The 15377-nt window shown below is 44.5% G+C and overlaps 1 protein-coding gene across 1 annotated transcript in view; it reads right to left on the bottom strand.

The window, feature by feature from the left end:
* LOC122809345 (tubulin alpha-1 chain-like) overlaps window positions 1–12399 on the bottom strand; it is a 1205685-nt gene extending 1193286 nt beyond the window's left edge. The window contains exon 1 of the mRNA XM_044080757.1: window positions 12287–12399. Coding sequence (XP_043936692.1) covers window positions 12287–12289 — 3 coding nt within the window. The 5' untranslated portion in view covers window positions 12290–12399. The remainder of the gene's footprint in view (window positions 1–12286) is intronic.
* Between the last annotated feature and the right edge of the window lie 2978 nt (window positions 12400–15377).

Here is a 15377-nt window from a genome sequence, read left to right as displayed (position 1 = left end):
GGAGGGCTTGGGCAGGCTGTCCCGATGGTCGGATGGTGGAGGATAGACCCACATGCAGTGGGGGTACGGGAGGATCCAACACCCGGACCGGGGACCTGGAGGTCCTCGACAGTACCCTCTCCACAACCTCAAAAGCCGAAGGAGAGCTACTCTCGCCAGGCTCCGAGAGCAATCTCCTCGGCTCCGAGGTAGGGATCGGGGTCAGAGCCGATGCAGCGGGCCGAGAGAGGTGTGCTCCGAACCCAATGGAGCCGAAGACACACCAGCTCCCCCGGATCCGATGCTCAGCCCTCGGCCCCGAGAGCTCGGATCCGACAGACTCGAAGGCACAGTCGGCGTCAAAGCGATCGGAGCTATCAGCGCCGATGAATCCCTGGTTCCGAAAGGGCCCGGATCCGATAACTCCGAGACCCGAAAACGGGTAGGAGAAGGAGTAATCGGAGCAAATATGGGGGCCGCGCTCTGAGCACCCCATCTGCATTTGGGTCTGGATGAATCGGCGCATCATCCAATCCATATCTGCTTCAGTGAGGCTTCTTGTTGATCTTGAAGAAGTCGTCGAGGCAGGCCGGGAGGGTCGCCTCAACGACCTCGAGGGGGACCAATCCTCCTCCTCCAGCTCCGGAGAAAAACGAGGTGAATGGAGCCGAGAGTGGGAGGATCCGTAGCCCCTCGAGGGAGACTTAGTCAGCTTAGACGGCGAGGCTGAGGGCTGAGTCTCAGCCCGCCTTAAAGATTTTTTTTTTTTTTACAAAGAAGAAAAAGGTTCAATCTCACCAAAAAGCCAAGGAGCTCTTCAAAAGTAGCTGCTTCAGCCGCGGCAAAAAAACGATCTGAGGTAATGTAGCACATAGTAGGGGATTATGGGTAGGGGGGAGGAGCTAGGAGCTCGGATCTTGTAGCTTGGAAAGTTGCCAGCTCGGATCCGATACCCACAGGTTGCAGAGCAAATGAAGTAAGTACTTCAGATCTTTTAGTTATGTACTTACCATAATGATAGATGTATGCGATCCATCTTGCCTACATTCTAAACTGATGGGCTCGGAGCTGAGAATCGGCTCTGACTCGGCCGGTACACTAGCACAAAGTCTCTGATTGGCTGGGCCAACCCCTATATCCCAGGATGCACTACACCCAAGCCCCCAGATCTTGTTTGCCCACACAAAGTCCCCTTCACATGCACCCAACTCACAGAGATACGTGATCCAGAGAAGAGAATAAGACCTTCAGTGGAAACCCCATAAAGCGTTTCCTCCAAATCCTGCAGGTAGGGGGCCGGAGGGCGGGTATATACGAATGTAGGCGAGATGGATCGCATACATCTATCGTTATGGTTAAGTACATGACTAAAAGATGTGAGGCGATCCTATCTCGCCTACATTCTAAACTGAAGGGACCGCGTCCCTAGCACCTAGATCCTGGGAGGCTCATTGGAAAACACTCCCGAGCACTGTGGAGCCAAATAACGCCCGACTCCTGGACTCCAAGTCTAATTTGTAATGAGCAATAAAAGTGTGTGGAGAAGACCAAGTGGCAGCAGCACAAATTTCATCTACAGACAGTCTGGAGTGGAAAGCTGTTGAAGTTGCCATAGCTCTAGTAGAATGTGCTTTAACTGGAAATGGAAGGGACCTTCCTGTCGATGAATAAATAAAGGATACACAATCCCTAATCCACCTGGCAATAGTGGTCTTAGTGACTGGTTTGCCAATTTTATTATCTGCAAAGGCAACAAATAATTGATCTGATTTCCTGTCCTGCTGCGTTCTATCCAGATAAAGACGTAGTTGTCTATGCACATCCAACTGGTGACATCTGTAGTCTGCATCGGTGGAATAGTCAGGAAAGAAGACTGGAAGCTCAGTTGATTGCTGAAGAGAAAGAGCAGAAGAAACCTTACGGAGAAAGGATGGGTTTAATCTCAGGGATACTCTGTCCTTATGGAAAATGAGGTAAGGAGGCTTGGCAGAAAGGGTTTGAAGTTCTGAAACCCTTCTGGCCGAAGTAATAGCTACCAAAAATGCAGTTTTCCATGACAAAAAATTTTTCTCACAAGTTGTTGCTGGTTCGAATGGAGGGGACGTCAAAGCAGTATGGGCCACATTCAAATCCCATGGTAAAACTGGCTGTGATATAGGGGGAAGAAGCAACCAAGCTCCTTTAAGAAAGGCCTTACACAATTTGTGTCTCATGAGAGAAGGGTCAAAGGCAACATGGTAATTGGAAATCGCTGCTAACTGCACTTTCAGCGTAGAAACCACAGAGCCTTGTCTAAAAAGAGAAGCCAAAAAGTCCAATTCTGCTGAAACAGGGGCTGTCAGGGGATCAAGGTTATGCCGCTGAGCCCAGAAGGCAAATCTTTTCCATTTGCTAAAATAAATACTCTTGGTAGAGGGCTTATGTGAAGAGGACAGTATCTGAACCACCTCAGGCGAAAACACATGCTGCCTGACTAAGGTCGGAAGTGGAGCAACCAGGCCGCTAGCTTGAGAGTCCGTAGAGACGGATGGGCCTGCCCCGACTGGTGAGTCAGGAGGTCCGGGAGCGGGTCTAGGGACCGTCCACCGCATACTTCCTCAGGAATGGAAACCATACTTGACGGGGCCAGAATGGGGCTATCAAGATCATGAAGCTTCCCAGACGGATAGCCTTCTGAATCAGTCTGGGCAGTAGAGGAAGTGGAGGGAAGGCATAGAGTAGACCGGAGGGCCACTTGTGAACTAGCGCATCCCTGGGTTCTTCCCCTTGGGCAGGAATCAGGGAGAAGTAGTTGTCGCACTTCGCATTCAGCGAACTGGCGAATAGATCGCAGCAAGGCAACCCCCACCGTGCGAAGATCCGATCCCACACTTGGTTGTTCAGGGACCATTCTTGAGGCATCAGAATGTCCCTGCTCAGTCTGTCTGCTATAACATTGGATTTCCCAGGAATGTGCGTTGCCACTAGGAACCTCTGGGAAGCAATCGCCCATTCCCACACTCTCATGGCTTCTCTGCAAAGGGGGTAAGACCTGGTTCCTCCCTGTTTGTTGAGATACCAAACCACCGATATTGTCTGAAAGGATCGCGATTGTCCCCAGTGGAAGAGAGCTGTAAAGTGCCTGCAACACTAGAAGCACCGCTCTCATTTCCAGGACATTGATATGTAAGCGAGTCTCGTGGTCTTGCCAAGTGCCTTGGACAGTCTTGTCCAGATAATGCCCCCCCCCCCGGTCTGGGAAGCATCCGTGGTGACAGTAGCAACGGGGTAAGGGGGATGAAAAGGTCTGCCTAGGTTCAGGTTGGAGAAGTCACCAGTGGAGATCCCGCCGACAAGTGTCCTTGATTAGAATCGGGTGGGACAACGGGAGTTCCTGAAAGGACCATTGGCTCGAAAGGAGCCACTGTAGAATTCGCATGTGCAGCCTTGCCATCGGAACTAACAAAATAGTGGCAGCCATAGATCCTAAGAGTTGAAGGACTAACCTGGCTGGAGCCTTCCGACGGGGCAATAGGCCCGTGACCTGGTTCTGTAAGATCCTTATCCTTTCTGTTGGGAGGTAGGCTCGCATTTCTAATGGAGTCTAGCTCTGTGCCTATAAAAGCAACATGCTGTGATGGCAACAATACAGACTTTTCCCAGTTGAACATTATGCCTAGCAATTGACCTAATTCAATGGTGGTAGTCACAGCTTGAGTGAGCAGATACTTGGTGGGGGCAGTGAGGAGCCCGTCGTCTAGATACGGAAACACCTGGAATCCAAGACGCCTCAGGTGAGCCGTTACCACTGCCAGGCACTTGGTAAACACCCTGGGGGCTGTAGTGAGACCAAAGGGCAGGGCTCGAAACTGGTAATGACTGGATCCCAGGCGGAAGCGTAAGTGAGTCCTGGACGCTTTGTCTATCTTGATGCGATAATAGGCGTCCTTGAGATCGATGGAGCACATCCAAACTCCTTTTTCCAGCAATGGGAAAATGGATTGTAGCGTGACCATCCGAAACTTGGACTTCTTCACGAAGCGGTTGAGACGGCTGAGATCCAGAATAGGTCTCAAGTCACCTGTTCTTTTTGGCACCAAAAATAATCTTGAGTGAGTTCCTAATCCGGTCTGGCCTTCGGGGACTGGTTGGATGACTCCTTTTTCTAGCAGCTTTAACACTTCTGTAGCTGCTTGAACCCTCTGATTGGGTGGCACGTCCGGGATTTTCCTTGGAGGGGAAGGGGGATGAATAAAGGGTATGGTGTAACCTCCGGCGATGATCCGGAGCACCCACTGTTCCTGAGTGATGGACTCCCAGGCTTTCAGGTGCCCCGAAAAACGACCCCCGACTGGCTCCGGAGACGCACAGTCGGGCCATCCCTCAGAAACGTTGGAAGGATGAACCGCGAAAGGATTTGCGGTCTCCTGTGTTGCGGGGGCCTCCGCCGCCTCTAGGGCGACGCCTTCCAGAGTAATTCCCCCCTCCTCTACCTCTGGAGGGGGGTTCACATTGGTGAGCAGGGAAAGACCTTTGCAATTTCTTGAACCACATCTTCCCTCCCCTCTGAGCCTTGGGATAAGGTCTCGTGGGAAGCGAAAAATGGGCCCCGACGGCAGACAAGGTCTTGCCCTCCTGCTCGCATCTAGTGAGGGTGTCCTTCACCTTGGGTCCAAAGAGTGAGGACCCATCAAAGGGAGCGTCTGTGAATGAAGACTTGAACGCCTCCACAAAGTGACACAAGCGCATCCAAGCCAGCCTCCTCAGGGCTACGCCCAAACTCGCTGCTCTACCCGCCCCCACGGCCGCATATGAAATGAGCCTCATGGACGAGTTAATGACGGACGACAGGGTAGATAGCTGGGCGTTGACAGACTGAGCCAACGCTTCAGGCACATTACCCAAAAGGGTATCTCCCAACTCCTTCATGAGATCCCTTTGTAGTCTTGTGAAATGGCACAAATAATTCAGTGACCGCAAGGTAAAGGTCGCTGAAGATAGGGTACGCTTCCCGTACCTATCCATGCTCCTAGATTCCTTGTTAGGTGGATGGATAGACATCGAAGCCTCTGCCACGTCCTGTTGAGTGGCACTCGCCACCATCATAGCATCTACCGGAACTCCCTTAGTGAGAAACTGCTTATCGGGGGTGCAGACAAGAATTTATTGGGACGAGTGGGAACAGGCTCCACAGAGTCAGGGTGCTCCCACACCCTTCGACAAATAATGTCCAGTAACTCGTGGAAGGGTGGAGATACCCAGGAGGTGGAGGGCTGAGCTCCGAAGGCCTTAAGGAACACCGACTCTTCCGCGGAAGGGGCTTTGGAAGGCCAGTCACCTCTCTGTCTCAAGATCTCTAGTATGTCAGAGAATGAGACATCGTCAGAGGACGACTTAGGGGACCCTTCCGCATCATCCAGATCGGTGTCTGAGGTGATGGACTCGTCTGGGGAGTCCACGTGCTTTCCCTTGCACATCTTTTTCCTAGGGGTCTCATCAGGCAAGGACTCTGAAGGCCCATCCGAAACTAAGGGACCACACAAGGAAGTATCCTCAGGCCTGGGAGCCCCGCTGTCCGAGAACAGGGGTGCACCAGAGGCTCCAGTCGCCGTGCCCAGGGAAAGAACTACAGATTCCGAAGTGACTAAGGACTTGGCCAACGCACTCCTCATAGGCTCGAAGGCGGGTCCACCAGTGTCTGTAGAAAGACCCCCCTCCGAGGCCCTGACCAGAGTTGGGCCCCCCCCTCGCTGAAGCACCAAGAGGGAGACTAGGAGCCGAGGTCAGAAGCCCCAATGACTCCCCCTCAGGCCTGACCGAAGAGCCACGAGTACCAGGACCTGTCGAAAGTATCGAGAAGGTTGGAGCAGAGGTAGGTGCCAACGGACTAGCAGCGGGTCTCGGAACCGACCCAACAACTTCCCCAGATTCTGTAAACCCCGGCTCCGACGACCCTAAGGTTGTCGAAGGAGGAAGAGACGGTACAGGCAATGCTGGCTCCGTAGCCGACTGGGCTGGGGCCGACAGCAATTTGGAAAAGACCGGTGACCGTAGGAGCCTCTGGACAACCCTGTCCAGGTCCGTATCAGAGAGCCTGGAGGACTTGGAGGAAATAGAAGGAGCTCGACAAACTGTCTCTATGGGCTCCAATATCACCGTAGGAGTTTGGCTCTGAATCGGCTCCAACAATATTGGAGCCGAGGCAGACTCAAGGAACACCAAAGCCTCCCTCGGAGCCGATGAAGTAGGAGCCGACGAAACCGATCCTGGAGCCGACCATCTCTCTCTCAGCTCCGAAGCCCTAGGAGCCGAGGGAGGAGATCCCAATTTCGAACCCCTTTCCATCGGCTCCGATGTCAGTGGAACCAAGGAAGGGGAAGCAGAACTTGGTCTCTCATCTCTCGGCTCCGAGGGCAATGGAGCCGAAGATGAAGACATAGATTTTCCTCTTTTAGCCGGCAGATCCGACGGACTGATCGGAACCGACGACCTTTTCTTCTTACCACGAGGCTCTGAAGACTGAAGAGCCTCTTCAAAAGAAGGCCTGATTAAGCCTTTTAAAATCAGTTTATTTTTTCTCTCTTGGAGGACCCTGGAGGAAAAGGCATGGTAAACACTGCAAGACTCTTGCAAGTGCTTGGCCCCTAAACAGTAAACACAGATGTCATTGCCATTTGTGATAGACATCTTGTACCCACACTTGGTACATTTTTTTAAAACCAAAAGGCCTATGCTCTTTTCCAGACATTCTGACCAAAAAACACACACTGAAGGAAGGAAAAGAAGGGAATAGAGCTCTAAATTAAACGCTCTAAAGGTAGGGCTAAGGCCCACCAAACACCAGGAATTTACCACAGAAATTTTAACTTTAAGCTAAAACAACCAATACACACTTAGACAACAAGATAGCTATTAAAATAGCTGTTTTGGTTAAATGTTAAGAAAAAGCTCACAAAAAATAAACCCAAATTTGACTACAAAAATAGGGTACTTAGCCACAGCCAACTCAAAACCATGTCTTAGCACTAGGAGCGGCAAACGAGATCTGGGGGCTTGGGTGTAGTGCATCCTGGGATATAGGGGTTGGCCCAGCCAGAGACTTTGTGCTAGTGTACCGGCCGAGTCGGAGCCGATTCTCGGCTCCGAACCCATCAGTTTAGAATGTAGGCAAGATAGGATCGCCTTACATCTGCATTTTCTAACTTTGTCAGTAGACGAAGTAGAGGAGGAACATGATATATCGGTTTTAGCTTTATCAGCAGTAAATAAGGTTTCTCCAAAAGCTGATGGCAAAAGTCCTTTTAAAATTAGTTTTGATACATCTTTCCACTACAGCATAGTGGCTAAAGGCATGACACATACTACAATCTTCCTGTAAGTGATGAGGACCAAGGCAATATACACATAGTACATGAAAATCTGTCAGGGGAATTTATAGCCACACTTCTGGCATTTTTTAAAGTCAAAGGGGCCCTTACCCTTCTCAACCATGACAAGCAGTGAAAAACAGAGAAATTGTTAAGGACGTCTCACTTCACAAGGGACAGGGAAAGTGAGAGCTGAAGAGATAATATTTTATACTTAAATTTTTATATTTACGATAAAAGACAGAAGAGTGAGAAAGGGAAACTATCAACAATGATAGTGAGGAAGTACACAAACCTGTAAAAAGGCGAAAGGCATCAACGGTATTACTAGAAGTACTCTTAAGTGTAACAAGAAGATAGAAAAATATAGACAAACTGCAAGGAAAGGACACAAATTCTACCTAAACCTAGTAGTGCGAGTAATAGCTAGACACGACCGTTTCAGTACTGTGCTACATTCTAAGAACACATCTCTCAACCTTAGGATTACCACCTGTCCCACTTTGTGAGGGACAGTCCCTCTTTGGGCAGTTGTGTCCTGACAAAAAATTGTAAAAATGGCAAATATCCTGAGATTTTAGGACAAAATTATTTTCTATATTTTGTGTAATAGTTGCATAAAACAGTTATTCTGTATCTAAAATACCTACATGTTATAAGAAACAGAATAAGCAACTAAAATGCTACAAGAATAAGCTTTTATTTAGGCAAAAAGGTTAAGTTCTAACCTTTGCACTGACCGTGGGTATGTGTCGGCCTGTAAAATCTGATGTTTGTACCAAAAATGTCCCACTTTGGCCATTTGAAAAGGCGGCAACCCTACTCAATCTTCCATCTCCAAAATGAGAAGAATATGGAAAAAATGGGCAAAACGTGGAACACTTACTGGCAGCTTCAACTAGGAGGCTCACATGATGGTTAAAATTTAATATTTTATACCTACAGAAAGTTATTTCGATGAATTAATGACTCAATATTATTTACCACTGACATCGGTTAAAAAGTCCAATGTGTGGCAGATCCTTTCTATGCGGAGCTTAGAGGAACATGGATTTTAAGACGAAAAAATGAGGAACATTCCTCGTAATAAAGTACACTTGATAAGTACGTCTTAGAACAATTTTCAAACTCCGCCCTCCAAGTAATACACTTTTCTGACGTCAAAGAACAAGCACAACAAGCTTATCGTTTTTGTCTCTCTCCGACTCCGCGCGCCCCAGAAACTATTTAATAAGGCTTTACTAAACATTTAACTTCTGCTCACACTTCAATGTCCGAGTTTCCACACCACCTAGCGTATAAGAAGACCCTATTACTACATTAGTGTTTACCATGTTCTGTCTCTTCGTATAACACGTGAAGTGAACAGTGACCCTTTTAGTTCACATATCTGCCCGGGTTACTACACTTTAAAACACCTAAACAAAGCCAACTATTTTATGCGCAATTATACAAGCGCACCGCGCGGTAAAAGTATGAATAAGGTTTTAATAGAAAAAAAGACAAATTACCTGTTATTGTACCACTGCTGAACAAACTCCAATGTACAGTTCAAACAAACGTTTAAGTTTATCGATTTCCTACCGTACTTATGGCATTAATGCACGTCCCTATGCATATATTTTGCTGTACTTCATTCTGACGTTGATGCAACTTTCTATGTACATATTTCAGGGTATGCTATTTCACAATATATACTTACCTAATACTTAAAATACTTAACCGTATGCGTGTTCTATTTACATTCGTAGCATAGCGTTCAAACTCCTAACACCAGAATCAGGAACAACCCTGCCTAGAAATAAATCAGGGACACCATTTAAAACAGTAGCCCTACAACTCGAGAAGTTGACAAAAGTGGTGAAGAGGCGATGACTGAGAACGCTGGAATGAGTAAGTGTCACTGCGTAACTGCTAAAGTGTTAGGACAGTTACATGTGCGCGCTGTCATAACATTTTAAAACACGATCGCAAGGACACCGTTTCATTCAGTCCAGTGTTCTCTATTAGTGCCTATTTTTGTAGTCTATATACATCACAACTTCACTGACTTTCTGAAAATGTATTCAGGACCAGTCAATGATGTCAGGCATTAGTTTCGTGCTTGTGGTCACTGTTTGGAAAATGCAAAATTTTCATGCAAAACCTGTTCTATCAATATGAATTTTTAAGTGAATTGGGTTGTCATTTCTCAAGTGTAATTTACCACCGTTTCTCTAAAAGTCACCAACTCTACGAATTTGAGTTAAAACGAGGGACATTCCTGAAACTCGGGGACAGTTGAGGCCCTCAACTTGAGGGGCAGGCAGGTCATACAACCTATATTTCTAGCGGCTTGCGTTCCATTTTGCCCCAGTGTTTCTCTTCCACTTTTAAACTCTGTTACTTTCTGGGAAAAGATTGTGGGTTATAAATCAGTAAATAATTGTAATTATTATTTTACTTCAAAAATGAGCGATAAATTAATTACAGAACATTGGACTGCGCGTGTAAGTATGCCCAGAACAGTGTTCTCCATGATTTCCGATTTGAGCTGGTACAATTACTAATGTGTTTACACAAGGAACAGGATCCGATTCTCAGATTTTTCTGTTAGCCTACTACTTAACTACGAGAAAGAGAACGCCGATTGGCGTGCGTTTTTTTTTCCCCCGTAAGTATACACTCTTAATTACTGTAATTGTTTATCAAGTGTAATATACTTCAATTTCTCCCAAAATTGTTCGTTTTAGTAGAAAATAGGAGGGCCTTTACAAAATAGTGAAAACCAGAGGGACAACTGGGTGATGTGATTTGTAGAGCTTTTCTCCCAATGCTTCCGCTGAAAAGGGGCTGTGCTGCATGCTTCATAAGTGCTCTTGACTTTTGCTCAAAATGTTTTCTTTCTCCTTATACTGTAGGGTTACCACCTGTCCCACTCTGCGAGGGACAGTCCCTCTTTGGGCAGTTGTGTCCTGCAAAAAAAATGGCAAATGTCCTGAGATTTTAGGACAAAAACATTTCTTATGTTTTCTTTAATAGTTGCATAAACCAGTTATTTTGTATCTGAAACACCTAAATATTATAATAAACAGAATAAGCAACTAAAATGCTACAAGAATAAGCTTTTATTCTGGCAAAAAAGTGAATTTCTGTCCTTTATACTGGCTGCCGGTATGTTTTGCCTTGCAAAATCTGACGTTTCTACAAAAAATGTCCCACTTTGGGCATTTGAAAAGGTGGCAACCCTATTATACTGCCGATTTGGGGAGAAAACGCTGGTGAATTCCACTCAATAAATATTGACAATAATTAGTTGTAGACTTATTTACTTAAGAAAATACATGTTAATTCATTTTTTTATTCGTCAACTTTACAAGACAATAGTACCGTTTACAAGCATCCCTGACTCGGGATGTTAAGACGTTGAGAGCTTGGGCTTTAATCTGTTTGGCTATCCCGGTAAAGAAAAAACATGTCGGACTATTCTGGTAAAGAGCACACACACTTGCGTTTTTTCGCTTTCGAATTACATAATAGAAAAAAAAACACGACTACTGATGCACCACAATCAACTTATCAACTGTCAATTGTTCTTCGTCACAAAATTATATAATACGGTCTTTAAAACTTCAGACAAACTGCACAAAGCTTTCAAAACCCCACACATGTCTGGTTTAAAGTTTCCCCTATCCTGCTACTGTCCGGAATTTGCCCCATAGTAAAATTTAAAAAAAGCGGGAAAATACTAGCCACGTGTCTAGACTGTTAAATGCCTCGACAACCAGCACCATCGCGTGATCAAAAACCCGTTTACAGTTTTCAGTCCCCAACCTGTTACATTTTAAAGTGCCCTGACATTATTTTTCAACTCTTCCAGATTTCGTCTCAAATTTTAGTTACGTCCCTCTTAATCCCTCCTAAAACTTTTGGAGAAAAGGTGGTGAATTATACTTAACTCAACTAGCCACTGAAGAATATAACCAAATGACTAAACAAAATGTCCTTTCAACTGTATTGTTTATGTTAACACAGTGCGCTCCTTATGGTATATTTACTTTTTGCTCCTTTCTTGGCCCTGAAACTGTACTTTATTAACTTTTGACTGTGTCGTACAGTACTTTATTAACATGTGTATTGTATTTATTGTACTAATCTTTGTGGAGCTTTTCTCCCCGGGCCTCCGCTGAAAATGGGATCCATGCCTACTCGGACTTTCCCGGTAAACAGATGTAATAATGTCAATACTTACGCTGTAGACTTACTTTACTTAAGAAAAAAACTGTAGTAATGCATTCTCTTATTCGGCCAATGTGGCGTCTTATAGCTCTATATTCTTTTAAAAGTGATGGGCAATTACATTTCTCAAAAACAAAACACTCGTAAGTTAGCATCTCATTCTCAGGTCACAGCCGTCCATTAAAAATATCAGTATTATTACTGGTGGACTGTTGCAGAACAGTTGAAACTTAGCGGCCTTTAAAGGGGTACATTGGCATTGTAAAATTCTGCATAAAAAGATTTTGCGGCAAAAGGTCATGATTGACGTTACATTATGTATTGGGCTCTATAACTGCTTATAAAGTACTTTTATTTCAATGAACCCGATTAACTGGTGCTCATCAGATGTGCCCTGCTCGTAGCTCTCAACCTCAGCACCAAAAAACAGGGATAAAGTCAAACATTTCAGAGGCAAAAATGACCCAACATCGGGGGCACTTTCTAATTCAGTGGTAATTATATTAAACATAAAAAGTACGTTAATTAACTCGGGCTTGCCATTATTTAAAATAATCCACTGCCTCTTTTCTCGAAGCATCACGGATTTTAAGTCGGGGCAAAATTGAAAAAGTAACCGAAAACCTGGACAGCTAAGAGATATCGCTTTCCATTTTGGATATTTGTCCCTCACTGTTTTAGATTTTTGCACCTGATCCTGAAGTAGATACAACCACAAAGAAATATTTTAGAATTCATCTTACCATTCTCACTGGAAACACAGACCGAAAAATAAAACGAAGCTAGAGACTATATTAAGAGTTTTCTCGCTCGCTTTCCAGGGTACGTATTAACTGCCTAGAATTATTGGTTTGACTTTCAACTTATGCAAGTTCCCGCGTGCCAGTCCCCGCCTCGGGGGTGGGGTGGCGTTGTTGCTGTATTCTGAAACGTCGAAGCTTGAGGACTCTTATCATTTGGCTTGTTGGCTTTGCTGAAGTAGATGAGATAAAAAATAAGACTGAGTACTTGAACCTTATGCGGGATTTTTATTGGCGTAACCAAGTTCTTTAACTTCAATTTTACAGTTTCCCTGTCCTGATTCCCGTAATGTTAATACAAATAGTCGCCTTTGGGTTGTCAAATGACATCAAAATCCATTGTCTCTTTATTATATAGTCTACAGTGTTTATGGCGCATATAACTTTTAAAAAAATAGTAATTTTAGAACTTGATTACAATTTTTTTGCCAGTGCTATAGTTTAATAGAGAAGTTTAGCGGTGTATACAACATACTGGATATTAGCTCATAATGTGGCTTGCTGTTTTAATTAAAGTTTTCGAAGAGTCTTTTCTGTCAATGACACAACTCAGGCGGCAGACCGAAACAAGCGAGTTAAGCAAGTCACAGTTTGTATATTTATTGCAGGCTTGGTGGGAAATGGTACGAAATCTTGGTTTACAAGGACAGAAAAGTTAAAAATTCCAGTTGTTTACGGATGGCCCGGACAACTTGGGGTACACCGTACACGACATTTAGGTTTGCTACCTTTTTCAGACGTACACCCAAAAGTAGGACTTTCCTGAAATCTGAGATTCTGCAGGACAAACCCACCCTCAGCCCATACAAAGACACATCCACTTTATTGACTTAAGGGAAAGTCTTTATCGTTAATTTTTATTACTTTTCGTAATCTGTTTAAGATATAACATCCTATCTTTCTGCAATATTTATGGGGAAAGTTAATACCTCTCAACCTCTTAGAGTAAGAAATCTGGACAAAGCCATGAAAAAAATGGTACAAATAGGGACAATAAAAATATTGCTCTTACAAACTTAGAAAGTTGATAGAATAACAGGTTTTATTAATGAAGTCTAAAACTCAAATGTCTGTCATTTTCTAACTTCAGTCTTTAATGATTTACCAGAACGACACAATTTTATGAAAAACGGACCAAAAATATAATACAAAAATCTAGACATTCTGCGAAAATCTGCACAGTTGAGAGGTAAATGTGTTTTTGTCTGGAAGTATCAGGAGCATAACTCTGAGCCAATCAGGGGACAAAATTCAACAGAATCAGGAACAGATTCAGAAAAAAATCAAGGATACTTTTAAAATATTAGTACTTTTAACTTGTGACATTGGCAGAATAAGAAAATAGGTTTATAGGTTGGTACTAGGCTATCGGCCCTAGGGCCTATGCAAGCCTAGCCATAACAATTCCCTGGATATTTCTTCCCACAATATATACTTCTCTGGATCCCTGTCTAGCAGGACAACTGACATGATCCCCAGGGTGAATTTTCTATCTCCCATCCAATCATCAAGGTGCCTTTTGAAGAGGGCCAATGAGGCGCTGTGCTTGACATGTATGGGCAGTCTATTCCAGAGTATGGGGAGTCTCTGGGTCAGGAACCTATCCCTCCAGCATGTTTTGTTCATTGTGATGAGAAGGTTTAGATCCCTGGAGCGTGTGGCTCTGAGGGATTGGGATTTCTTTTAAGTGGAGCATGTCCAACACCTCAGGGTTTGACATGGCCTTGTATTTTAAGCAGAGATCGCCTCTGAGTAGACGATATGCCACAGAGTATAGCTGGAGTTTTTTTAGACGGTCAGCATATGGCATCTGCTTTAGGCCTGTGATTCTTTTAGTGAGGTATTTCTATGGCCTTTCCAGCTGTTGCAGATGTCTTGTGAGGTACATACCAAACGGGGCATTATACTCTATAATGGGTCTAATGAGGGATGACTACAATGGGACAATAACCTCCTTTTTTCTGGATGAAAAGCCCTTAGTGATGAGGTGTGCCACATAGAAGGATTTCATGACTGTTGTGGCGATGTGGTTATCGAAAGTGAGACCACTGTCCACCTGTGTCCTTATGTCTCTCATCACACTTTCGATGTTGAGTGTCCTGCCACCTATGTGGTAATTCAATTAATATACATTTTCTGAAGTAAAATAAATCAATACGTCTTAATTATCGTTATTTATTGAATATTATACAATTCTCTCTCTCTAGTATTATAAAATGTGCACACTAATTGCACAGCCCAACCAGCGTGCCCATCATAAATCGAGCGTATACCAATAGAAAAAGTCATGTCGCTGAAGAACCACTATTTCTGCCAGACGTTTCTATTGATATATGCTGAGGGGGGGGGGGGGCCAGACTAAATACAAGAAAAAACAGGTTTGTTCTGCAAAACTAAAGAAACAGAAATGTACCTGATTTTCTTTCTACTTCTTTGCTGTCTTGACAGATTGTTGTACCTCTGAGCTGTCTAGAATTTCAGGGAATATCCAGATTTTTGCCTCATACTAAAAAAAAAAAAAAAAAAAAAAACGGAAATTCTTTTTTCTCCTTTGCTTCTGTTGAACAGTACTGATGCACTTTGCAAGCATGGGAACCTAAATCCCATATGCATATGCAGTATAGAGAACAATGAAGGAACACTACAGCACCATTATACAAAGACATTATTTAAGAAAGGTAAGTAATTTCTTACTTAATGTCATTGTATAATTGCAATAACCCACACCTATGTGTGGGTAAAGCAGGATTTACCCACAATGTTCTTTGTTTAATCATTTAGGCTTTGCCCTCATGATCAAACCACACCTACCCTAGGTAAATCCAACATTACCCACCCTCAGTAGTGGATTATTGCTTAATTAGGGAATGGTGGTGCAGCGCTAGCATTGTTGCATCACAGCAAGTGATTCTCCCATTCGATTCTCGGCTGGAGTGCAGGGAGTGCCTTCTGTGTGGAGTCTGCATGTCCTCCCCGCGGTTGGGTGGCGTTCAAAAGACATGCGTAAATGGGTGTGCCTTCGTTGAAGAGTCGA

Source organism: Protopterus annectens, chromosome 8.part0 (genome assembly GCF_019279795.1).
Source record: "Protopterus annectens isolate FY-2018-M chromosome 8.part0, PAN1.0, whole genome shotgun sequence".
NCBI classification, from domain to species: Eukaryota; Metazoa; Chordata; order Ceratodontiformes; family Protopteridae; genus Protopterus; species Protopterus annectens.
This window is presented reverse-complemented; position numbering and strand designations above follow the sequence as displayed.